The 27,186-nt window shown below is 42.4% G+C and overlaps 1 protein-coding gene across 2 annotated transcripts; it reads left to right on the top strand.

Moving 5' to 3' along the window:
* Positions 1–2,313: 2,313 nt before the first annotated feature.
* Positions 2,314–27,143, top strand: SEC24C (SEC24 homolog C, COPII coat complex component). 2 transcript variants are annotated; one of them, XM_054572551.1, is made up of 24 exons: positions 2,314–2,400; positions 4,127–4,326; positions 6,485–6,620; positions 15,559–15,734; positions 15,951–16,322; positions 16,624–16,760; positions 17,989–18,057; positions 19,367–19,478; positions 19,718–19,845; positions 21,036–21,174; positions 21,391–21,506; positions 21,666–21,790; positions 21,938–22,129; positions 22,335–22,428; positions 22,643–22,759; positions 23,107–23,277; positions 23,791–23,887; positions 23,989–24,134; positions 24,361–24,499; positions 24,643–24,761; positions 24,861–25,040; positions 25,275–25,466; positions 25,703–25,792; positions 25,952–27,143. In XM_054572551.1, the coding sequence occupies exons 2-24, from the start codon at positions 4,155–4,157 to the stop codon at positions 26,090–26,092; spliced, it is 3,360 nt and encodes a 1,119-aa protein (XP_054428526.1). In that variant the 5' UTR covers positions 2,314–2,400; positions 4,127–4,154; the 3' UTR covers positions 26,093–27,143. The 2 variants fall into 2 exon arrangements, with proteins under 2 accessions (XP_054428526.1, XP_054428527.1); XM_054572552.1 differs by lacking the exon at positions 17,989–18,057.
* The last annotated feature ends 43 nt before the right edge of the window (positions 27,144–27,186 follow it).

Raw genomic sequence — 27,186 nt, 5'->3', positions numbered from 1 at the left:
ACTATTCAAACATTTATTAAGTGTTAGCTACTGTAAGCTTTCATTTAACTCACAGTGCACATTAGAATTACCTGGAAAACTTTTAAAGCTACTGGTTCCCTAAAATGAGACTGCAAACAGAATTAGATGACTGTGTAATGAAGTAATCTATCAATGTCGTCTTTAGGTCTTAGGGATTCTGATTCTATTGGTCTGATCTCTGGTATTGCCATTTTAAAAAGCACCACAGGTGATTCTAATGTGCAGTCAAGATTGAGAACCAAAGTGGATATATAAAAAGTGATAAAATGTGGCCCTGGCTGGTGTGGCTCAGTGAACAGAGTGTCAGCCTGTGAACCAAAGGGTCACTGGTTCTATTCCCAGTCAGGGTACACCCCTGGGGTGCAGGTGAGGTCCCCAGTAGGAGGTGTGAGAGAGGCAACCACACATTGATGTTTCCCTTTCTCTGTCCCTTCCCCTCTCTAAAAATAAATAAAATATTTTAAGAAATAATACTTAAAAAAGAAAGTGATAAAATGCAATACAGCCACCTCTCAAGAAACTGAATTTAGGCTCTACCACTTATTAGGAGTGCAACCTTAAGCAAGACAGAGGATACTAACTTTCCTATGCTAATGTGAGTTACATGTGATAAATTACGTGAAAATTCTTAGCAGACATCCTAGCCTAGGGCAGGTGTTCAACAATGTTACTGAATCTAGGAAGTTACTAACCTAGTCTAGTGGGTCTCAGTCTTCAGTGTACAAAAAGAATCATCTGGAAGGCCTATGAATCCATAGGTTGCCGGGCCCACCTCCAGAATTTCTGGTCCAGTATGGCTACAGTGGGTCTGAGATTTGTATTTCTAACAGGTTCTCAGATCATACTGATACTGTTGATCCCGGGATCACACTTTGAGAACTACTGACCTCAACAATAAACTCCTGAGGACAGGCGTTGACTCATTTACTAAAACATGCTCAATGCCTAATACAGCTTCCGACAGAGACTACGAGTGCAATATTTTCCAGTGAATGGTTCATATGACTTTGTGCCTCAGAATAACTAATACTTACCGTCAATAATATGAAAGCAAGAACTTTTGTGCACCACTGTGTTCCCAGAACCAAGAACATGGCTTGGTACACAGCAGTGCTCAAAGATAATTATTAAATGAATAAATATTATTGAAATGATTTGATGAGGCTATGTACCATATTTTGCCATGTATAATGTGCACTTTTTTGCCCAGATTTTTGAGGGAAAAATAAGGATGTGCATTATACATAGGTAGTGCCTAAAATAATTTGTATCTGTTCTTGTGCTTTGTAATTATTTGACCATAATATATGCAAAAACAAATGCTAAAATTCCTTTGTAATACAAAAAACAATTATCTAAACATAAATAAATAATTGAATTTAAAAAAATTAAAATGAAAGATTATTTTCCTGAAAGTCCGGGCCAAAAACGTGTGTGTGCTGCATACACAGGAGCACATTATACATGGCAAAATACAGTATATTTTTAAAAATCATACAAATACTAGCCACAGTTATCGTTATTCATTAGGGGTAATAATTACTCCAGAAACTGTAACTCTTCCACATGCTGGTGGTATTCTGAGAGCAGAGGTCATCTGGCTTTCATAGCTCTGCATCTAAACCAAGGAGTTGTATAAAAGTGGTTAACTAATAATAACTGACTTTCACTGAGTGCTTACCATGGTGCCAGGCAATCTATGTGACTTATTAGAAGGGCAACAAGATATTAGAAGGGCATTTAATATTCTCTCCATTTTACAGGTGAAAGAAACTGAGACAGAGATTAATTTGCCCAAGATAGCGAATTGCAGAGCCTGCACACGAAAACATGAAACCCTAAAGCACAGCGCCCTTTACTATTATACGTGCCGCAAATCTCTTGACCGACAAAGGTCATGGGTGAGAACGACATCAAGGCGGAAATCAGTGGGGTCAGGGGTCAGCAGGAAGTAGCTACGGGACTCTAGGTCAGAGGTCACTAACAGGTTACAGGCAATTGAGGGGTTCGTTACTGAACACAGCTTGACCTAGTAGTCTTCGCTATCGGTTTTCAGCTGGTGGGACCATAGAACGACCATGACGTCAGAACGGGAGGGAGGAGGGGGCTGGGGAACGGAATTGCACAAAAACTTGTGGAGCCTTCCAAAGGTCGGCCCGGATGGCAGAAGAAAGCGGCGCATGCGCGGCATCCGGGTTCCCGGGCGCGTGCCCACTTGCAGACGTGGCAGAAGGAGTGGTCAGGCCCTGGAGCGTGAGGGTGGAACTTCCGGCGACGACACGACAGCCCCCTAGGAACCGGAAGTGGAGCCTGGGATCCTTGACGTTAGGAACGAAGTCGAACCTGGATTTGGAGCCGGGTGAGGAGTGGCATCCGGAGGTCGGTGGGTAGGAAAGAAGAGGAGAGGCGGGGGTATCACTGGCCAGATCGGGGATCGGTCTGAGAAGGAAGGGAGGAGCCCGGGGCGGGACTGAGTGAGAGACCCTCATCTCACGCATCCACAGTCCGAGATCAGCCGTGGACCCTACCTCCCTTCTCTCCTCCCGGCCCAGATTCTGGCTCCCGCTTCCTGCCCCGTGCCTGTTGAAGGGGCAAGACGCTCGATCTCCAAACTTAATGGATCAGCCCTCTCTCAACGTGACCCGAGAAGCTGGCTTGGCTTCTCAGTTATGATCCCCGGAGCTCCCAGCCTCCACAGATCAACTACTTTCAGAGTTCTAGAAAGCTTGCCCCGCCCCCTGGGTTGTCACCCTCGACTGTCCACCCAGAATGGAGTGGAAACTTGAGCCTGCTCCAAACTCCTGGGTGTGTTTGAGGGAATTACGTCCTGGAGAAGAAGCTCCTTTCCTTTCTCCCTCAGCCCCACATTGACTTTAGGAAGATGAAGGGGAGGAGAACATCTGTCAAGTTTAGTGTTGTGATCGGTGTAAGGTTTAGGATTTTGAAGAACGACGGCTGAGATGGCTCTGAGTTTAAAGAGTTCTAGTCCAGAAGGCAGCTCAGCTTTTCTATAGTCAAGATGACCCTTCCTAACAAAGGGAAGAGGCCCATTGTTCCACTGCAGCAGCTTTGAGCTCTCCTGCTTCCTGGGCCCCTTCTCTGTGATCAAGTAGTCTTGTTCTTGGAGGGATGGAGGAAAGGGCCTCTAATTCATTCATCTGTTGCTGCGCAAGATTGTAATAACTTTGATGGTATCCTCGATTCATGACAAGCATATAAGGAGAGGAGAAACAGGAGAGTTGGAGAGGTGCATTGGGATTTGGAATATTCATAGTCTCTCTGCTTGATGGATAAGGTGAATGATCTTTTTTTCCATGAAACTTAACTTTGCTGCTGATCCTTGAACTGTTTCTCTAGGCTATTGTAAGAAGTTTTTTGTGCCTGGCCTGAACTCAGCTCTAACCTGATACCTTGCTAGAGTTTTTAGGTGTCTTTTACATTTAATTATTCTAATGCTTCAGTTTTAAGGTACATACACTTCTTTGGGCGGGGGGGGGAGGGGGAGATTGGAGATGGAGTTGCACTTGGATTATTGTAGTTTAGCCAAAGAATTTCATTTATCTAATCAGTTACTTTAAAATTTGTCTTTTTAGGGGAACGGAATTTACCTGATCTGTTTTTAGACATGTAGCCTGAATGATTAAAAATCATTCAATGTTTGTTGAATGAATGGATGCTAGAATGAATGAATAGAAAGTGGGAACATTGTTTCATTTACCTGTAATATCACAGAAGTTCATCAATGGCAAGACTCCTTGTGTGTCTAGACACTAGAAATATCCCACTGGGGAGTGGGGTCTGCTGTTCTATTCCAGTGGACCTATCTGAAGTTGAAATGTATACCTCTTTGGCAATGACACAGCCTGGGGTTCAGAGTAACAAAATCCTTACTTTGGGGAAGTAATCTGGCTGCTGCTGGGGCAGAAAATTACAAAGATCCTGTGGAATGTGGGAATGATTAGGCTGATCACTGCCTGATAAGGTCAGTCTTTTTTTTTTTTTTTTTTTTTTTTTTTTTTTTAATTTCTAGTCCCTACCCTGTATAGTTGTTCTCTCTTCCCAGCGTTGATTTTGACTAATTTCTCTCTTCTCTCATATCTAATAGGTAAGAGCAAGTCGGGGATGCTCTCATAATGAACGTCAACCAGTCAGCTCCACCTGTGCCGCCATTTGGGCAGCCCCAGCCTGTCTACCCAGGGTATCATCAATCCAGCTATGGTGGGCAACCAGGGTCTACAGCCCCTCCCACAGCCTATGGAGCCTACAATGGGCCGGTACCAGGCTATCCTCAAACAACTCCCCCAGGTATGTTTCTGAGTTTCCTTTGAAGCAAAGAGGGGAATCAGTCTTTAGGTTGGGTTGTTGCCTAGAGAGTTGGGGTGACTGGGATTGAGGAACATGAATCCGGCTCTTGGTCACTGAGAACCAGAGCCCTGTGGGCAGTCTGCCCCTCCCCGTTTTTACATAAGGTGACTGTGTTTCTGCCTTAAAGTATCTAATGAGAGCACATCTTCCCTGTTCAATGGCAGTTCATTTCCTGTGGGTGTCACCCTGTGCAGACTCACCTGGCTGCATTGTTCACAGATGGGTGGAAGTGTTGTGGTTACAGCTCCTCCAGGACCTATAACCAGGATTGAATATTTCCTGTTGACCTCAAGTCTCCCTGAAATTACTTGTTCCTCATGTATATTGATAATGGCTCTCATTGGACGGAGAGTTCTATTGATGAATGACTCTGGGATGTGAGGAGCTAGTTCATGGATAAAAAGTGTGGTGTTTGTGTGCCTGATTTTTGGTGCCTCTCATACTTTTCTGCTGATATCATCTATTTCCCTTTGCTTGAGTTCCCTCTGATGCTTAGAGGCTCTGTAATGTCAGGGCAATAAGAGAAGACTATCTGGTGCTTCCTTAAAATCAGCATTTGGCTTTTACATTTCTTTTTCACGAAGAGCAGCTAGTACTCTACAGAATATCCATAAGGACTTTTAGAAAACAGTTAGCAGTAGATCTTTGGTTAGGCTCGTTGAGGACTTAGGGTATGCCAGATGCTTTATGCTGCTTTTTAAGAGAATAAATCCAGCCCTGGTGGGGTGGCTCAGTTGGTTGGAGTGTTGTCCTGTACAGCAAAGGTTTTTAGGCTTGATTCCCCATCAAGCCTAAATTATACATAGGGCTTATTCATAGGTTGCAGGTTTGATTGGAGGCAACTGTTTGATGTTTCTCTCTCTCTCTCTGCCTTCCTCTCTCTCAAATTAATAAACATATCTTCAGGTGAGGATTAAAAAAAAAAAAAAGAGTAAATCCCATGAAGGCATATGGGACCAAGGAGGCAGAGGTGAGATTTGGGAAATGAAGTATTGCTGTTTCAATTTTAACTTTGAAAAAAATTCATGAAGTGGAGAGATTAGGTCTCAGGTTTCTGGAAGAGGTTTACTCTGGGTTGGGACTTTGGCTGGACAGAGTCCACCTCTGATCTGTGAAGTCCTGGCTTATCAAGATGGAGTTTGGCATTGCCTCAAGAGGAAGCTTTGCTACTGAAAGGAAAACATATCTGGTTGTGATGGCTAGTGAGCAGGCTCAGATTAATCATGTTCCTGTAGGCAGGTTCTGTAGTGTCTAATCTCTGCGGAAGACAGAGGAAAAGAAAAACAAATGAACAGGGGTCAGCATCATTTCCAAAGTGATGTGCCAAGTAACTAATTGCTTTCTTCCTGCATTTCATATGGAAAGGATGGTTGGGGACAGTATACAGGAAGGATGATTGTGGGTAGTAGAAGTAGCTTTGATGGGAGCGCTGATGATCAGGAAGTCCAGCTTTTGTTAAGATATAAGTGGCAGAACTAATGGGAAGGCAGGCCAACTATGCTGACTGAACTATTGGGCAGAAACAAAGTCTCCAACCTATGGGAACACTTTCCTGAGCCATGTGCTATTGGGAGTCTCAACACTTAGAAGTGGAAGAAAAGAAGATGGTTAGGAAAAGTAGAATATATGAAAGAGGCAGTTGGCAGAACAGTCTCCCTAAGAGGTACCTTTCGTTACAACCTAGTTCAGTGTACTGCTTGGTCATCTTCTGTGCCACCTTTCTCATATATGCTCTAAGTTTCTAATTTCTAGAGTACAGTCTTTTTCCTTAAACAAATTGACTTTGGTCTAGGGTGAGAACATTAGACTGTCCTGGATTGAGTGAGAGTAAGTATACGGTGATCCTACGTTCTTGTAGCTCTGGCTACAGCTTTACTTGCGGTATACCTGTCTAGGAGAGTAGAGGCTCTCTGACTGGGCAGAAGTGTACAGAATCTGCTCTAGCTAGGTTTGCATGTTGATGGTCTCCTTTTCATTACAAAGCTGTGATACTGGGTCAGTGAAGGTCTGAGTTTATTGATCTTTGCTTTGCATTCCTTGCCCAGGGTGGAGGAGAAAGTTATTTCCCAATTACTTAGTTTCTGTCCTTTACCCGTAGGTGTGTCAAGAGCCCCACCTTCTTCAGGGGTGCCTCCAGCCTCCACAGCACAAGTCCCTTCTGGCCAGGGTGCATATGGCCAGTTTGGCCAAGGAGATATACAGAATGGGCCTAGCTCCACTGTTCAGATGCAGAGGTATGTACTTGTGTCAACTTAAAGTTGGTCCGATGAAACTGGAAGGATCAGGAATGTATAAGGTCCTATTTCCCTTTTCCTTTTCTTGTTTGTTTGCCTTTTATTTATTTACTTACCATATTTATTTATTTCTATGAATTTAACTTTTTTTCCATTGAACTTATTGAGGTGACATTGGTTAAAAAGATTATATAAGTTTCAGGTGTACAATCTTGTAATACTTTATCTGTATATTGTATTGTGTGTTTACCACCCCAAATCAAGTCTTCTATCAAGTCATCACCGTTTATCACCCCTTTACCTTGTTCTACCTTCCCCCATGCCTCTTTACCCTGGTAGTCATCATGTGGTCTGTGTTTATGAGGTGGTTTTTTCCTTTTCTTCCTAATCCCTGCTTGCTTTTTAGATCCCCTTTTCTCTTTCCTGCACCTTTTTGTATTTTGTTTTTATTTTTCCAAGTTATAGATGCTGCTGCTCTCCACTCTGTGGATTGTTGACCTATCTTACTACCTGGGTTTTTTTACATATTCTTTCTTTCTTTGAACTTGAGGGTTTTTTCCTGCCTAGACATATATCTTCAGTAATTATAATATTTCTATCATACTGAGCCTACCCGAGGGGAGAAACAGGAAAAAGGGACCTCAGAATTATTTGTTTCCTCTGACTTCCCTCTTTCCTCTAGATCAGGCACTAAGACTTATTGGTTAAGTTCAGGTGTGACCAGTTATGAAAGAAAAGATACTCAAAGGAAAACCATATATGTCATTCTGCGAAAGCTTTCATTGTTTATCAAGGCCAATATATTATTATGAAGATGATCATCATCAAAAAAAACCCCCTCATATAAATGATGTAAACTTTGGTAGTGCATAACTGTGGGTAGGGTGTGTGGTAATGAAAGAGTTACTTTCTGACATTTTTATTGGGTGTCCAGAATGTACATTTTTATTTTTGAATGCAAGCTTGGAGAAAGATCCTGAGAAGCTTGGCTAACCCCGTGTATTTGAATATTCCTTGAGCAGTACAGAGAACTCATTCATTCATCCACTCAAAAAAATATTGTTTGTACTATTATGTATCAGACATTATTCTAGAGGTTGGAGATAAAGCACTAAAAGACCAAGTCTCTTTCCTCATGGAGCTTACAATCTGATGAAGTACATAGAAGGTAACAAGTAGACAAATATAAGTAAGAAAGAAAACAGGATATAGAGTATGACTGTGAGGAGGTAGGAAGCCGTTTTAAATACATTGGTCGAGGAAAACCTCTCTGAAGTGGTATTTGAAACCTCAGTGAAACGGTCAAGGGAGCAAGGTCTAGGGGAAATGTCATAGAGGGCACAAGTGCGAAGGTACTGATGGAGAAATTAATTTGGTGGATGTGAAGAAGAGTAAGGAGGCCAGTGCGGCTTGCCCAGTGGAGAGTGGGAGAGATGAGGTAGAAACATAGGCAGGAGCCATATTATGTGGTGCTTTGTAAGCCATATTAAGTTTACATTTGATTTTAGTTGCAGTGAGAAGCCTTTGGAAAGTATTAAGCTGAGGAGTAATGTTCCCATTTATTTGATTATTAATGCAATGGATATTTTCATTGCAATGTAAAACACATACAAAAATACATACAAAACAAATTATGGCTTAATAGATTATTATAAAGTGAATCCACTTGTAACTACGACCCAGATCATGAAACAGAACTCTGTAACATATCCGAAAGCCCCTTTCATTTACCCCAGTTAAATCATAACTCTTTCCCTCTCCCAATAAATAACCATTAACCTAGCTTTTATGGTAACCATTTTCTTGTTTTTAAAAATAGTTTATACTTAAAGGTACATTCCCTAGATATCAGTTTAGTTTTGCCTATTAAAAAAACAACTTAATGTGTCTTTTAAGTCTACAAGTTCCCTCTCTATCTCTTTGTTACTATTTATCATTAAAGAATCTATGCTAATTGAACTAAAGAGTCTCCCACAGTCTGGATTCTCCTGGTTACATATTCATGTTATAGTTTTATGTTCCTCTTTCCTCTGTATTTCCTGCAAATTAGCAGCTGGACAGAGAGACTGGATTCTTGGTTTGATTTCTTTGGGTAATGCGGGCCAAGGCTATAGTAGGAGGCACATAGTATCTTGTTTTCTCTTGTTTTGTGTTGTTAGGAGTTGTTGATGCTTAATGCATATGTAGATTAATTTGTTGGGTTTTAAAAATGGTAATATTCTAAATCTTTTGTTTCTTTTTCATTCAGTTGTTTGAATACCATTATAGACAGTTTTTGTCATCTGTTATTTGGTTATCAGTCATGCAATTTATGTAAGATAAATGCTTGATTCTTTACCTTTCTTTACCATTTTACAAGGGAATGAATTAGTTTTCTGTTATGTACTGAAGGTGACCAGTTCTATTTAATGTCATTATGAATTTATGGATTTAGACATATTTGATGGCTTTCAATCCATTGTAATTATTACCATTATTGAAGTTGAAAATGTCCCATTTTTGGCCAATGGGAACCTCTTCATTGATTCCGGAATCCTTTTGACATGATCCTAGTAATCTTAAAGTATGATAAGGTGTTCCAGGCTTATCTTGTATGTTTTATTCTCCAGACCAGGAATTAGCCATTTTCCCAAGAAGTCCTTTATTTTGTTGGTGAGAAATGATAATTTTTTTTACTGCAATCTGAGCAATAAGAATGTTCATTGCTACCTGACTGGTCACTTTCTGGGCTTTTTCAATGGATGTAGCTAAGAAATATGTATCTACATATATTAAAGGTAAAATACTTCATTATTTTAAATTGGTACTTCCAAATCAAAATGAAGACTGGAGAGCCTTTACTTGACCTCTGTATTATATTTATATCTCTTTTCTTCAACACCAGGAATCTTGCTTCTTAAGGCTATGGGATGATAGAATTAGAATATTGGAATGCCACAATTTCTCACTTATTTTATCCCTTATTAGATACAACAGTTTCAGTACAACAGTACTAACACTATCACAAATATGATTACTAAAAATATGACTTAAAAATTTATATATGCTCTTCTTATTCTCTAATAATTTTTGAAAAATATTTTTAAAAAGAGGTCAGTTTTCTGGATTCAAGAGTAGAAGTAAGGATTCCTGTTAGGTTGTTGTTGCAGTAATTCAGGTAAGAGATGATCTTGGTTTAGTTTAGGATGGTAGTGGTAGAAGTATGAGAAATAGGTCTGGGATGCATTTTGAAGGTAGAGTTAATAAGATTGGACATGAGTTAAAAGAGAAAGAGGAATTCTTAAGAAACTGGGTGCTATTTACTGAGGTAGGAAGTATTTGAGAAGGAGTAGATTTTGGGGATGAAATGAAGGGTTTTATTTTGTACATGATAGATTTAAGAAAGCTACTAGCTAGGAGACTGATGAAGATGGCAGTGTATGTTTTGGAATATATAGACATTTTTAAAAAAATCTTCTAGCTATCGAATAGAGACATTGAATAGGTAGTTGTATATACTATAGCTGAGGAATGATGTCAGGACGAGATATAAATTTGGAGGTCTTCCATATAGAGACATTACTTAAAGCCATGGGATTAGATGAACTCACTTAAACAATGAGGGTTGAGAGTAAAGAACAGAATTGACTACTGAACCTTGGGGCTTACCAACATTTAAAAAGAAGTCAAAAGAGGAACTCTCAAAAGACCATGAGAAAGGGCTGTAATGAGGTAGGAGATGAGCTAGGAGAGTGTTGCCTTCTGAAACTAGATGAAGAAAGAATTTCAGGAAGGCAAGAGTAATTAGCTATGTCATTTGCTGCTGAAAGGTAAGCTACAGACTAAGGATTGACCATTGGGTTTGACAAGGTTCAGCATCATTGATAAATATAATTTTAGTGGACATGCGAAGACGGCTGTTTAGTTGGAGTCGGTCACAGAGTTTCAGCTGGGTAGTAGATTAATATAACCTGAAAAGCTTTTTGCTACAAATATCTGGAAAGGAGAAATGAAATAGAAGCAAAAAAATTTTCAAATGCATAATCAAGCTTCAAAGAAAGCGAAATCCTCAAGTGCTAGAGACACCAAGTGGGAACAGAAAATGAAAGTGGTAAACTGGCACTGTTGCTGCCTGTGGAGAGAATGGGAATTATTATCTTGATAATCTGGGGGTTTAAGTTTAAGCAGGTTTCAGGGATGGGGGATGAATCTTTTGGCTTTTCTGAGCTGAGATTTGGAATGAAGACCTTGTCTATGAAGTCTGGACTTGGGCTGCACCTTTCATGAACAGAACAATTAGAGGAAAAAATCTGCTTACTGGCAGAGAGAGAATCCTGTTTATGCCGGGCTGGCTGTGGATAAGTAGGGGGGAAAAAATGTTTTGGGACTGCAAATGAACACGAGGGATCTGTTTGGAATGAGGAAAATGTTCTAAAAGTGGATTCTGGTGATGGTTGCACGGCTCTATAAATTTGCTAAAAATTGTAATTTATACACTTAAAAGGAGTGAATTTGATGGTATGAAAATTGTATCTCAAAGCTTTTTAATTTGATCTTGGGTGGCAGTATCTTCCAGAAGCAAACGTGAAACAGCCATACTCCCTCAACTCAGTCTGTAGGAGATTCTCGGGAAAAACAATATTGATTAGAATAAATAGAGACTATTAGAGAAGTGCAGATAGTAGAATAGTACTTTGAAAGCATTAGGGAATATAATTGTCAGTCTAGAATTATGTATCTAGCTAAGATAGAGGGAAAATACAAACATTTTCACACAAAGACTGAGAGTTTACTATGCATAGACTCTGGTTAAGGAAACTACTAAGAAAAAAAAAAGAAAGAAAATGAACCCTGAAAGGAGGAGCTTTAAAGAGAGAAATAGTGATTAAAGTAGAGACAGAGACCAGTTCTTTTGTAATATTTGGCTAAAAAGAGGAGCAAAAAAGCTTGAGGGGAATGTGAGGTTTTAGGGCAATTTTATTTAGATTAAAAAAAACATTGAGATACAATTTACATACGATGTGAATTTAAAATGTACAGTTCAGTGGTTTTTATTGTATTAACAGCTATACGCAACCATCATCACAGACAATTTGGAACATTTTGTCACCTCAAGAAGAAATACCATATCCTTTAGCTAAGTAGCTACACTGTATAGCTATAGCCATTCCTTCAATCCCCTACAACCCCAACTCAAAGCAACCACTAGTCATTTTCTGTGGCTATAGATTTCCCTATTTCGGACTTTAGTATGAGTGAAATCTTAGTACTATGTGATATTTCGTAACTGACTTCTTTCACTTAGCATAACTTTTAAATGTTTATATTGCAGCATGTATCGGTACTTTTTTTTTATGGCCAAGTAATATTTCATTATATGGATATAATACCACATTTTGTTTATCTATTTATCCCCTGATGGACTTCTGCATTTTTTTCACCCTAGTTAGTTATTTTTTGAGATGTTTGCATGTTTGATTGAGTGGAAAGTACAGTGGGGCCCTGGCTCGATAGTTTAGTTGGTTAGAGTGTCATCCTAATACGCCAAGGTTGTTGGTTCAGTTCCTGGTCAGATCCCATACAAGAACCAACCAATGAAAGCATATATAAGTGGAACAACAAATTGATGTTTCTTTCTCTCTCCCTTCCTGTCTCTCTCTAAAATCAATAAATAAAAATTAAAAGAAAAAAGAAAGTAAGTACATTGGAAAGACAAGTTCCAGAATGGAAAAAGATATTTACACATAAAGTAGACATAAAGACATAAAATAGTATCCAGACTATGTAAAGAGCTCTTACTTTTTAACCAATAAGAAAAAATAAGTCCAGTTGAAAAAATAATGGACAAAAACCAGAATAGGTATTTACAAAGAAGAGATACTAATAACCAGAGAACATATTAAAAAGCTATTCATTGATGATCACCAGATGGGAGGGGAGTTGGGAGAATGGGTCAAAAAGGTGAAAGGGATTAAGAATTCTGTACAGATTCCCAGTTTTAAAAATAGTCATGGGATGTAAATTACAGCATAGGGAATATAGTCAATAATACCTGTGTAATACCTATGTATGGTATCAGATGGGTAATAGACTCGTCAGGGTGATCACTTTGTAAGGTATATAAATGTCTAATCACTATGTGGTTAGAAAACCTGAAACTGATATAATATTGTATACCAACTCTAATTGAAAAATAAAATTTTAGAAAAAAAGGTGTTCAACCTCATAAATAATGAAAAACAATACAAATTAAAAAATGGCAACAGGATTCTCCTATGTATCAATCACATTGGCAAAATTAAAAAGTCTGACAATACTGAATATTGCTGAAGATATGGAGTAACAGGAACTCTTATCCACTGGTGTTTGGATGCAAATTAATACAACTGTTTTGGGAGAATAATTTGGAATTATCTGTTAAAATTGAACATATGTGTACCTTATAATCCAGTAATTTCACTCATATTTATACGCCTTTGAAAAACTCGTGTATGTAAACAAGCTAATTGGAATATGTCGTAGCAGCATTGTTTGTAATATCCAAAAATTAGAAAAACCCAAATATCCATCTACATTAAAATGCTTAAGTAAATAGTAGCATGTTTATTTAGTGGAATAACATTTAATGATGAATAAATACAGCATAGATGAATTTCATAAACATATGGTTTAACAAAAGGAAACATATATATGGTGTGATTCTGTTTGCAAAACTTTTAAAAATGAACAAAACTGAACTATACTGTTTTAAGATAAGGGAATGATTATTAGGAAGTTAGAAAAGTAGTTACTTCTGTGATAAGGGAGAGGGCTATAATGGAGGAGAGGCACACAGGGCCTTTGGATGCTAGTATATTCTGTTTCTGATTTGGTTTTTAGTTCATGGGTGTTTGAATTATAATTATTCAACAGTACATGTATGTTTAATGTATTTTTTCTATATGTCATTTCACAATTTAAAAATGAAGTACTTTGGACTAAGAATCAGGTCTGGGCCCTAATTTCAGCCAGGTCTGCTGCTTGATGTCCTTGTTTTTTATCTACTCTGTCTCATTATTTTGCTGTGAGGGTTACATTAAAGCACTTAGGAATGCTTTATAAGTTGTAAAGCTATATACAGATAGATATACAGATGGTGGTTTATTCTCACTAGGGCATATGACAGGATAACATTGGGTAGTTGATAATATCTATATTCATGGAATAGGACAATGGAATATAATAATTCTGACAAGGATTTATAAGTATCTACCATGGGGCTAACAATATGTTTGGTGCTATAGAAGACAAAAACTGCTAAGCCAGCACTGACTGGAGTAGCTCAGTTGGGTGTCACCCTGCAGAGCAAAAGGTCCCTGGTTCAATTCTTGGTCAGGGCACATGCCTGGGTTGTGGGTTCAGTTCCCATTTGGGGCAGGTATGAGAGGCAACTGATAATGTATCTCTCTCACATGGTTGTTTGTCTCCCTCTCTTTCTCTCTCCCTTCTCCTTTCTCTAAAAATAAATAAAATCTTTAAATAAAAAACAGCAAAGCTCAACAAAGAGCTTAGGGAAGTGGGGTTCACTAACATAAAGCTTAGAAACGACTAGTTGAGTCCTAGCTTGTGTGGCTCAGTGGACTGAGTGCTGGCCTGTGAACCAAACGATTACCGGTTCAATTCCCAGTTAGGGTACATGTCTTAGTTGCGGGCCAGGTCCCCAGTAGGGGGTGCTCGAGAAGCAACCACATATTGATGTTTCTCTCCCTCCCTTCCCCTATCCACAAATAAATAAAATCTTAAAAAAAAAGAAAGAAAAGAAAATACTAGTTGACTAGTCAATGAACATATAGCAAGGGCTCATGGACAAAACCAAAGGGGAAGGATTGAGGGAGGGAAAGGGGGGAGGAGGCAAGGGAATGTGGTGTGGGGAAGGCAGAGACAAATGTATTTGAAAAAAAATAAATTAATTAAATTAAAAATAAAAAAGAAAATGCCAGTTGAATGAATGAATAAAAAAATGTTACACTACTGGACTAATAGGAGCTGACCAAATATAATAAAATACTAGTTATTCAGTAAAGACAAACAAGAAGGACAAATCAGAATTTAAATGTAATAAACTGTTGTTTATTTATTTATTACATGTTATTAAATGTAAATAAAATGTTGTGAAGAATTTGATTCATTTCTCGAAATCCCAGAAGGAGTCTGTTGTGTATAATAATATGTGTTGTAGATTTCTGTAGTAATAACACCATAAAACACCAGTGCAAGTTGCTAGTTGGTAAGCAATGATTTTGTATTTATATTTTAATATGCCATCTGATACCATGGCACTGCCCAACATAGCTATATAAGTAATCAGACTTTGCTAGACAGACCCAGCTAGAAGGCTACCTGGTTTATGTCCTTATTTCTCTAGCCTGTTTCTGGTTGAGTTTGCACATCTTTACAATTAGTACAGATTCCAAACTCAGCTGTCCTGCTCCACTGATCTTACAGATCTAACACCTTTCCCAGGATAAAGTAATAAATACTTTGGTTTAAAAGTAAAACAATGAAGCTTCATTTGTTTGATCCCACATTTGTTAAGCAACTTGTGTTAATACTTCTGTGCACCTTTTCTTTCAGCTCCTTCAGGGATTCTGATTACAAAACTGAGGTGGTTGGTCAACAAAGGATTGAGGCAGAGGAGGTGATAATTTAAGTAACAGAGTAAATATTTGATCTGAGGGTGGTTGGCGTATGTTTGTAGAGTGAACCTAATGGCAAATAAGATTTGTCATGAATAATCACAGAGTAGATCAACAGGAATATCATTTATCTGCACATACACAAAAGTATGAAGTCATAAATGAGCCCAGGATGAGAGTAAGATACTGCAAAACAATATAGCTTCCTGTATGATGTGGTTTGCCTGCCAACTTTGAAAAATGTCCCAGCCCAGTAGTCCTTACTGCCTGCCTTCTCTTCACAGGCTTCCTGGGTCTCAGCCATTTGGGTCGGCCCCACTGGCCCCTGTGGTCAGCCAGCCAACTGTTCTTCAGTCCTATGGTCCTCCCCCAACAAGTGCACAGGTGACTGCCCAGCTGGCTGGAATGCAGATCAGTGGTGCTGTTGCCCCAGCCCCTCCCCCTTCAGGGTTGGGCTATGGTGAGTATCTGTGACCACAGGAATGTTACTGTTACCCCCCCTTTTTTAGAAGCATCAGGCTGTGGGGGTATACGTTAATCCTTTTTATTTCTTGTGCCTCTGAACCCTAGCAGATAGGACAGGCATTCCTGCTCCTCTTATGTGGAAAGGGAAGTGATTTACTGAATATAGACTAAGTAATCACAGGGTTCTGATTCTACCTTTTCTACTTCTTAGGCCCGCCAACATCACTGGCCTCAGCCTCAGGAAGTTTCCCTAACTCTGGTCTGTATGGCTCGTATCCTCAAGGCCAGGCTCCTCCTCTTAGCCAGGCCCAGGGTCCTTCTGGGGCCCAGCCTCCCCAGCGATCTGCCCCACAGCAGGCCTCCAGCTTCACAACCCCAGCTTCAGGGGGTCCTCGGATGCCTTCAATGACTGGTCCACTACTGCCTGGACAGAGTTTTGGGGGACCCCCAGTGAGCCAGCCCAACCATGTGTCCTCACCTCCTCCTCAAGCTCTACACCCTGGTACCCAGATGGCTGGGCCCCCAGGACAGCCGCCACCTATGCAGTCCTCCCAGCAGCCAGGCTATCAGCTGCAACAAAATGGTGAGTTTTTCCCAGGGTCTGTCCAGAAGCCAAAAGCCTCAACTATTTAGGTGGTTTTCTGTTTGTTTGCTTTTAGTATTGCTTGCTAAGTGGTGAACTAGATGGACAGCTTCAGGGTGTTATTACTAGGATGTAGGGTTTATAAGACATTCTTTATTCTCATTGTTCAGATGGTGTGGTCTGTCTGAATGGTTATTACTCTGCCTCATAACTCTACTTTTATAGGGGTCTAGTCATTTCCCTGAGGCCTTAAGAAGAGAGTGAATTTTGAATTCATCAACCTTGTGCTCTTGTTGCTCAGGTTCCTTTGGACCAGTTCGAGGCCCTCATCCCGGTTATGGAAGTCCCTACCCAGGAGCACCCACTTTTGGCAGTCAGCCTGGGCCTCCTCAGCCACTGCCTCCTAAGCGCCTGGATCCTGATGCCATCCCGAGCCCTGTAAGTAGATAGTTACATGGTCCTGGGGAAGGAGTTCGTGGCTGCCAAATAAGTAAATCAACCCAGATGAGATGTTTGCCAGCATTTTCTGATTATTTTCCCTCTTCATTCACCTTACAGGTGTAGAAGCTAGATGTAATTTTTGACTCTCTGAACTGTAGCTTGAGGCCCCAGAAGTCTTTTGGGGCATCTTTACTCTAAAGCTGGGCAGGAAAGGAAGGGAAGCCAAGAGTGATCAGCAATGTCAGTAGAGCTCTGGGTTGAGTGCTGTGCTCTCTCAACTATTGGACATAGCATGGTAATCCCTACCCTTCTGTGGCATAGTGGGTGTGTCCATGTTTTGTCCTCTTAAATCTAGTAGAACAGCAGCCTTAATGGGTAGAGCTGGTGGGAATTCTCTGGTATTAGATGTTAAGAGAAGGAAAGCTTCACTGGTTTTTCTCTGTCCCTGCTTGGATAGTTTTAGGAAAAAGCCTTTAGTACTTCTGTTTGCTAGGCTCCTGTGTGGATGGGGAAAAGTGATCTACAGTTTACAAGGTCATTTTTGGGAAGCTGCTTCTCCCAGGAAGAGGGTGAGTCTCACCCTTAGAGCCATCAGAATTCTCGGACCTTCCTTATTATACTGAGAATAGAGGTTGGGACTGTACTCTGAAGCGGAGGCCACTTTATAGTGCTGTCTGCAACATGTGCTGTATCAGTTATCTTACCATGCTTAGCCATTGTCATATTCCATTCTGTTCTTTTCCCTCTTCCTTTGGGGAACTACCAGGGTGAGGGACCTTGTTGGCTAAGGGGAACCTGAAAGTATTAAGCAGCCCTTCCTTCCTTTCCCCTCCTTCAGTGAGAAGGAAGTTCCTGTGCACGTGAGGGGATGCTTCTTTCAGCATAAGAATAACCTTTAGGTGGGAGGTTTGGCCTTTTGGAGGTAATATCCCTCTTCTTCATTAAGAATTCTCCCATTCAGCCCCTCTCTGTATAGTCTCTGCTTACCTCCTATATGCCCTTTTCTTTATTTTTCTACATCATAGTCTGAGCCATTAAAGCCTCTGTGTTGGGCCAGAAAGACTTGAAATTTCTGATGTAGACAGAGCCTGATTTCAGCAGTATGAGCTGGGCTCCAGCTGTTCATGTCTAACTCACCAGGGTTGAGAGAAGTAACATCTGCTTCTTGTTCTTTTGTCTCCCTCCCTATATTCCCCTGCTGCCTTTATTATTAAAACACTAAAAGCAACTCAGTGAGCTGCCTCCTCAGCAGAAAACCAGGCACAGAATAGACCCTGATGCCATTCCTAGTCCAGTAAGTGCAGGGGGTGTGTGTGTGGTGTGTGTGTCATCCCTCTGTTAGTGCCACCCATGCATGCCTGTGACCTCATCTCCACCTCATCCACCATATCCATCCCTCTCCATCCTTTCCCTCAGTCCTTCTAGACCTTGCTTTTATAAACTAGAAGGATGTGCATGCCACAAGTCACCATGTAATGAGAAGTAGCAGGCTGTTAGCAGTGTCTTAAGTATGGGATGGTAGAAGGTCAGGCTTTAAGGGTGGGGTCAGATGGCATGTTAAGCTTTGGTGTTAGTCCTTCTGGCTCCTCCAGGAGCCTACACGTGGTATTTGATGGAACAGGACAGAGATGAGCGGTAAATCCTTCCCCTTTGAGTTTGAATTTTCTACAGACTGTGGACAAACATTTCGGTAGGTGGCTATGACTGTACAAGTTTGAGATATGGACATTTCTTAAAGGGGAAGGGACAGCTGGTTTGGGAAAGTGTGGGCCACTTTCTCAACTGGAGAATCTTTTGGACTCTGATATATTTCTAAGCTTCAACTCTTTCTGCTATGGGATATGGAGTCTTGTTCTCCCTTTACTTTTTATGGTTTTACCAAACTTGTCTTGAAGTAACTGGGCAAGAGTCATCATCCTGCACAAAGATATGATTACCAGCTTTGCAAAATCTTTTTTTTCCCTTTTTCTGGGTTGTCAAAATATGGGAGACTGAGGATTGGGCTATAAGGAATGGGTACTTAACCTCTTCTCCCATATTTAAACATTGATGCTTACCTGAACATAAGGCAGCATCTGCTTCCTCACCTTACCTGATCATTTTGGCTGTTTAATCCTCTCCTCACCCTCTCCCTTCTACTTTCATTGAATGTAGAGTCATTCCAGGTAGATTCATTTTTACATGGTTACTGTTGTCTGTTTTCCTGCTCTGACCCAGAGTGTGTCTTTGGGGGGAAGAAATGGGGCAGGCATAATGGGGGAGGGAAGTGAACTCTGATCATATTTGAATGTTTCTGATAAGAGCTGGAGCTTCCCTGGAGTTGGGGGAATAGAAGAGTGATTATTATTGACTGTGGGTTTGGGCAATTCATAAAGAAGCCCATTCTTGGTGTTGCGTATCCAGCATTTTGCTGCTACTTGTAGAGCAGAAGACTAGCATTGTAGCATTTTATATAATCTCCAGAAGGAGAGCAGGCCTGGTGCATGAGGTGTTTCTTGGCAAATTATTAGTTTCTGTGCTGCAGTTTCAGCCTTTCTTTCTCTTGGTTCTCTGGGACCTGGTACTCCATTCTGTCACCTCACTCATTTCACTTTTCCCTACAGATTCAGGTTATTGAGGATGACAGGAACAACCGGGGTTCAGAGCCATTTGTTACTGGAGTACGGGGCCAGGTGCCACCCTTAGTTACCACCAACTTCCTAGTGAAAGACCAAGGTGAGAAGGTCATTAACTCCTCCTTTATGGGGACTTTTAGTCCAAGATACAGGCTTATAGATGGGACTTTTGTCAGTTTTTAATCACAGACCAGGCCCTCATTGGTCTCGGGAGGGGGGTTGCGGGGAGCCACCATCAGCTCTAGCATTTGTTGGGGTGATAGGGTGGATCAGCAATGGAGAGCTGGTTAACTGGAGGGATTCTGTGATCTGACTCAGGTTTTCTACCTCCTCCTTCAGGGAATGCAAGTCCTCGATACATTCGATGCACATCTTATAACATCCCTTGTACATCTGACATGGCTAAGCAGGCTCAGGTGCCCCTGGCAGCTGTCATCAAGCCACTGGCAAGGCTGCCTCCAGAAGAGGTAAGTCCTGGTGTAATGAAAAGGAGGAAGGGACTTGTTCCTAGATACGTTTCTCTCAGTCTCAATGGAGGAAGTCCTGTTTGGGCAGGAGGGAGAGTATCTTCAATAGCTTTCTATCCCAGGGCTCATGCCTGAGGAGGGTGATAGGGATGAGAACAAAAGTCCAAGACATTGCTGAATGGGATCAGGATCTATAGGGGAAACAAACAATATGAAAAGAGGCAGGACCAACTTGTAGGGGAAGAGACAGCTGGATTGAGGAGATAGCTGGATTATACAGGAGCCTCTGATAATATGGTCATTTCCAGATGATTAAAAGAACATCATTCTAAAGGAAAAAAAATTATCCTGTTGTATTTTTTGTTACATGACATCCTGTCATCCTAGGTAGGTGAGGAATGTTAGGATAACATATAAGGAAAATTGGAAGGGTAGGATCCAGTAGTCCTTCTCTTACCTGGCTTGGGCCTTAATCCGTACCCCAGCACTTGGACTCAGCATAAAAAGAGAAAAGACTTGGCAGCTGCTCTGCTAGGCCTTGGTAGAATACCCTCATGTTCATGCCTGGCTTATTATAAACTTAGGATGGATTTCTCTATACCCAAGAGATCAAGGCTCAAGGCTCACTTTATGTCTTGTCTCTGTCTTCTCTTTTTCTCTTCCTGGGTCTCAATGGAGATGCTTAGACATTTGGCTCCTGGTCATTTATCTGTAGGGTAACATCTGCCTGGGGCATCAGTAAGTGCCACATAAACCCAGGGGTAGGAAGCACAAGAGTCATAGATACTTGGTTGGGGAAAGAAGCAGGATCTATGGGACAAGAGTGAAGACAGTTGAAGATAGGGCAAGAAATGAGAATCCTAGGTAGTTTTTGGCTTTCTCCTTATATGCCCATGGAAGCCCCTGGCTTCGTAGGGCCAGTTTCACAGACCCTTTTCTCGTTCAAGAAGAAGTGAAATTCTGGAGATGGGGAGTAAGGAGAGGGAACTACAGAATTTAGACTCTTAGGGATATTTCTGTGACCAGTACCCTCATCATTTGTCTTCATTCCCTTTCACTGGACTCCCTCCCCCGGGAAAATATCTGAGCCATGGCTTCTCCCTCTAGGTTGTTCCTTCTCATCTGTTGCCACATGTCTCAATCCACTGTAGCTTCCTTCTATTTCTGAGCCTTCCCCCTTTGCTACTTAGGCTTCTCCATATGTCGTCGACCATGGGGAATCTGGCCCTTTGCGCTGCAATCGCTGCAAGGCATACATGTGCCCTTTCATGCAGTTCATTGAAGGAGGGAGGCGCTTCCAGTGCTGCTTTTGCAGCTGTATCAATGATGGTATGTTCTCACTGGCTGGGATGGGGGAGGCGGGGAAGATCTGGATTTCATCTTCAGTGTTCTCTTTCTAGTTAGATAGATGAGAGTCTATTATGTAGGAAATGAGGAAGTAGGTCACATATGGTGATATGGGGCAGTAGAGTGAGCTTAGCCAGGGCCAGACTTACTAAGATTGAGAGTGAACCTTTGAATAACACTCTGCCATACTCCCCACAGTTCCCCCGCAGTATTTTCAACATCTGGATCATACCGGAAAACGTGTGGATGCTTACGACCGTCCTGAGCTATCCCTGGGCTCTTATGAATTCTTGGCCACTGTAGATTACTGCAAGGTGAGGGAAGATAGCATGGGGAGGAGCAGTTGGTAGAGGACAATGAGACAGCTAAGAATTGCTGTGATCATTTCCTTCACCCCTTTGATGTTGACTTCTCTCTGATCAGCTGGCCTGCTTAGCAATATCCCTCTCCCCCCCCATTTATTTCCTTTGCAGAACAATAAATTCCCCAGCCCTCCTGCCTTCATTTTCATGATTGATGTCTCCTACAATGCCATCAGGAGTGGTCTCGTTAGGCTCCTCTGTGAGGAGCTCAAGTCACTGTTAGACTTTCTACCTAGGTGAGAGTTAGGGAGCTGAGGTGCTTCCTTTGCATAATGATGTGGGCTGTGGCATGGTGTTTGGGTTGACAGCAGATGGAGCCTGATGTCATGAGGCTGGGTGGTAGAGAAGGTGACAGGTTTGGGTAACAATGTCACCTTCTACAGGGAGGGCGGAGCAGAAGAGTCAGCAATCCGCGTTGGCTTTGTCACCTATAATAAGGTGCTCCACTTCTACAACGTGAAGAGCTCATTGGCCCAGCCGCAGATGATGGTTGTATCTGATGTGGCTGACATGTTTGTGCCACTGCTGGATGGCTTCCTTGTCAATGTCAATGAGTCTCGGGCAGTCATTACAAGGTAAGAGCCAGATTGTAGGGGCAGAGTCAGGGTGGGGTGGGTAAAATCAAAGGAAGCTACAGAGTTGAGCAGAGGTGTCAGCAGAGGAGCAGGAGCTGTTCCTCAAGAGTTTTCAGAGTTTGGGGGCCAGAGGACTCTTCAAAGAATTTAGGACTCTGGAATCTGGATAGCAATTTTGATTGCCTCCTGTCACCTCTCTCTTCAGCTTATTGGATCAGATTCCAGAAATGTTTGCAGACACAAGAGAGACAGAGACGGTATTTGCCCCAGTTATCCAGGCTGGAATGGAGGCCCTGAAGGTAACGCTAGAGTACCCAGCAACCTCATCTGTCTCACTTTCCTCTGACCATTGCACCTCTTTGGGCTACAACACCCTTTTTCATCAGTTTTTGATGACTGTCCAGTGAGTCAGCCTGTGTGATATAGCTGGCACTGAATAAATGACAAGAGAGGGGGTTGAATGAATAATAGATAAAGGAAAGAATAAACAAATAGTCCTCTTTTCTTTCCTAGGCTGCCGAGTGTGCAGGGAAGCTGTTTCTGTTCCACACCTCCCTGCCCATTGCAGAGGCCCCAGGGAAACTGAAGAACAGAGACGACAGAAAGTTGATCAACACAGACAAGGAGAAGGTCTGGGATTGGGAGGCAGGGGGAGGACTTTCCATTGTAGAGGAGGGTGGTGACTTTTCAGAATGCAATACAGTATTATTAATTTTCGTGAGTGGCAAAGGGATATTCTACCCTTTTTCATGTCACATTTGTGACTGCAACCTTCTCCACTCTCCCCACCTTTTTATCCCATCTCATTCCAAAGTCCTGGGTATATTTCTTTTTTAAAAAAGAGAATGTTCTACTACTATTACAAGCTCCTGTGGGTAGATCAGAAGTTTACATATGTTTGAATATTCCATATTACATACACAGTTCTCATGTATAGTGTAACACATATTTGAACATTTTCTTCTTTTCCTCCCCAGACTCTGTTCCAGCCTCAGACAGGTGCTTATCAGACCCTGGCCAAAGAGTGTGTGGCCCAAGGTTGCTGTGTAGACCTCTTCCTCTTCCCTAACCAGTATGTGGATGTGGCCACGCTCTCTGTTGTACCCCAGCTCACTGGCGGCTCTGTCTACAAATATGCTTGTTTTCAGGTATGGCATGGGACTCTGGGTGGCATGTGGAAGCAGGACAGGGAATCTCTGCCTGCATGTGGAGTGGCTGTTTAGCTACGGACTCATTAATAGGAATAGTGTTAGAAAAGAAGACCGCGTAATGTAAAGAAGGGAGCCATGAGTAGCAGTTGGGAGCATGGGGCTTAGAATCGGTCCTGGGTTGATATTCTGGCCCAACCACTTACTAGCTGTATGACCTTTAGGAAATTAAATATTGTGTCTTTGTTTCTTGATCTGTAAAATGGGATTTTAATATTAATTAAAGTTAATATTAATTAATTAGGATTTGTCATCAGAATCAAGTAATTATATGTAAAGCATTTGATGTGGTACCTGGCATGTAATGTGCATAAAAGCTATCATTATCACGAACATCATTATCATCTTTACTGTTGTTGTTATTACGATTTAGCAGCCTGTAGAGTGGAGGAGGTGCAGGGAGATTGTCTACAGGATGTAATGTGGTGTCACTTTGGGCCTGATGGGCTGCAGGTGGAGAATGACCAGGAACGGTTCATGAGTGACCTGCGTCGGGATGTACAGAAGGTTGTTGGCTTTGATGCCGTGATGCGGGTCCGAACAAGCACTGGTCAGTCCTGGTTGGAGAAGAGCAGGTGGGGGGCTCAATGTGGGAGGGAGGCAAGTGGCATCTGTCATACCTTCAGCCTGATCCTATCCATGTGGCCTCAGGTATCCGTGCTGTAGATTTCTTTGGCGCTTTCTACATGAGCAATACAACAGATGTGGAGCTGGCTGGGCTGGATGGGGACAAGACAGTGACTGTGGAATTCAAGCATGATGATCGACTTAATGAAGAGAGTGGAGCCCTCTTGCAGGTGGCAGGCGGGAGACAGGGATGGGGGAGGAAGTCTCAGGTGTCATTTCATTGGATATAAATAGGCTTCAGGAAAGAGGGTGAGGGGTTGGTAGAGAGGAGTAGAAGAGGATGGGAAAGGGATGGCTCATGCCTTTCCTGTCGTTTAATGATATAGCCAAGGAGCAGTTTCTCAGAGGGCTTTGGTGAGGAAGGGGTTTGAACTCCCCCTTTCTCTCTTCCCCTAGTGTGCCCTGCTCTACACCAGCTGTGCAGGTCAGCGACGGCTCCGTATACACAACCTGGCCCTGAACTGCTGCACCCAGCTAGCTGATCTGTATCGAAACTGTGAGACTGACACACTCATCAACTACATGGCTAAATTTGGTGAGGAGAGAGGCAGGGCAGGGTGGGATTTGGGCTGAAAAAGGTGATAGTCAGCAAATCAGTATTCCCAGGTAGGTGTGGTGAGAAGGCACATGTGATGGAGTGCCTGACCAGTGACTGTGCTATTTCTCTTTCTTACCCAGCATATCGGGGTGTTCTGAACAGCCCTGTGAAGACTGTTCGTGACACTCTTATCACCCAGTGTGCACAGATCCTGGCCTGTTACAGAAAGAACTGTGCTAGCCCCTCCTCTGCAGGACAGGTGGGGCAAGAATATTGGTGGAAGAGTTTTTGGGACAAATGTTTGCATTTAGGAGGGATTTCTTACGTTTATTGACTTTATCTTGATAACTCCCCTCAGCTGATCCTTCCTGAGTGCATGAAGCTACTCCCAGTTTACCTTAACTGTGTGTTGAAGAGTGATGTCCTGCAGCCTGGAGCTGAAGTCACTACTGATGACCGTGCCTATGTCCGACAGCTGGTTACCTCCATGGATGTGGCTGAAACCAATGTCTTCTTCTATCCTCGGCTCCTACCACTGGTGCGACCGAGGGCTGGAGTATGAGACATTGCTCTGAGAAAGGGGTGTCATAGAAAGAGGATAGAAAAGATTAGTATTATCTGTGTCTACCATTAATGAATTTGTTTTTACCTATACTATCTGAATTTTCACTGAGAGAATTACTGGGGGACTTACCTTTCTGAAATGTTTGTGTGTGGAGGGTGGTAAATGTGTCTTACGGTCCTCAGTAACATTTTCCCTCCTTTTGTCTAGACAAAGTCTCCCATTGAGAGTACCATTGAACCGCCAGCAGTTCGAGCATCTGAAGAGCGTCTAAGCAACGGGGATGTATATTTGCTGGAGAATGGGCTCAACCTTTTCATTTGGGTGGGAGCAAGTGTCCAACAAGGTGTTGTCCAGAGCCTCTTCGGCGTCTCCTCCTTCAGTCAGATCACCAGTGGCTTGGTGAGAGCAGGGCATCAAGGAGAATATGGGTGTGGAAATGCACTTTGTGACAGGAACCAATAAAGTTAGTGTGCTAGTCCCCTTAAATAGTAAGGGACACTAGGGAGGGGAGGGAGGGTGCTGTCATTCTTCCCAAGCTTCCTTGTTTCAGATGATGCATAAATTTGTGCTGCCCCATCTTGACTGGACTCAGGAGTCCCTTACCATAAGGATAAATGAATTTTGTGTTCCACCAGAGTATTCTGCCAGTTCTGGATAATCCACTGTCCAAGAAGTTGCGGGGCCTCATTGATAGCTTAAGGGCACAGAGATCGCGGTACATGAAGGTAACACTATCCCGACCCTTGGATTTTTTTTTACCTGGTCAAGTCCTCACCTGGAAGACAGGAGGGGAGGAGGTGGAGAGTGAGTGACTGGATAATGGGATTTCAGGGCATGTTTAATTTCCATTGGCTCTGCCTCATGGTCCTGTGTTCTGGCTATAGCTTATCGTGGTGAAACAGGAGGACAAGCTGGAGATGCTGTTCAAGCACTTCCTGGTGGAAGACAAGAGCCTGAATGGGGGAGCATCCTATGTGGACTTTCTCTGTCATATGCACAAGGAGATTCGGCAGCTACTGAGCTAGAGCACGTGGGTAAATGGCATAGGGTCCTAGGCCAGTTTCCAGAAAGTACCCCAGGGTAGCAGGGAAACCAGGACAGTTCCATATTTTATAAGTAATGTAAGCTGACCTCAGTCTCTTTGGGGGGAGGGGGAGGTATAAGGAGACACCTTCTTTCTGGGCTCAAGTACCCTACCACTCTGTCATGTCCTGCTGATGGAAGGTGCCCCTGTCCCCTCACTTTGCCTTCCTTTTCCTGCTAATCCTGTCGTAATGAATGTAGTTTCTCAGTTCACTGTATATGATTCAGTGTTGGGGGATTTGGAGGCACTCAGACCCTGGCAATATCGTGTCCTTTTGGACCAACCTCCAAGAAGAGGAAGCACACAGGAAGGAGTGGGGATCCCAGGGTTACTATAGGGGGAGGGGTAATTCAGCTCAGTGCCATCAACAACTTCCTATATTAGGGATAAAACACAGGTGCACAAGAGCTGGAGTATAACCCTGAGGTGGTGGGGAGAAAAGTGGATGGTACTCGTTGGGCCTGGAAGTCAGCAGCCAAGTCAAAATTACTGAGGGCAGTGGATTAGCTTTCTCTGCTTCCACTGCTTTTTTTTTTCTGTCCTTCAATGATTGGTGATCAATATGTGGATAGAGGCACATTGTCAGAGGTGAAGGAGCCTGGGAACTGAGTTGCCAAGAATATAAAGGCCTGGGAGAGGTACCAGCCTCCTTTGCAGCGGGAGAGGCCCCAACACTGGATGGTTCTGTAGGAAGCCTGGTCATCAACTTGTAATACCTCACAGAGCCAGCCCACATCCCACTCAGCTCCCACTGGAAACACTGCTTCTCCAAGATAAGGGTTGTTGGGGAGCAAGGCAGAGGTGGCCAGAGCTCTGTTTTCTCTTCCTGAGACACCACTTGGGCTTTGGTATTGACAGAGTGGCTGACAGTTACCTTCCAACCCAAACTGGCTGGAGCAGGACAAGGGCTAGCCTTGATGGTGGTCAGGCTTGCTCCCAGCCTGCGATGCCCCTGCTCTGGACTTCTCATTTCTCTTCATTGGTTTATTTTTCAATGCATCTTTAATTTGTAAAGAAATAAAATAAATTAAGATG

This window comes from Pteronotus mesoamericanus, unplaced genomic scaffold (genome assembly GCF_021234165.1).
Source record: "Pteronotus mesoamericanus isolate MK-2021 breed Mesoamerican mustached bat unplaced genomic scaffold, CSHL_Meso_final contig_24, whole genome shotgun sequence".
NCBI classification, from domain to species: domain Eukaryota; kingdom Metazoa; phylum Chordata; class Mammalia; order Chiroptera; family Mormoopidae; genus Pteronotus; species Pteronotus mesoamericanus.
This window is presented reverse-complemented; position numbering and strand designations above follow the sequence as displayed.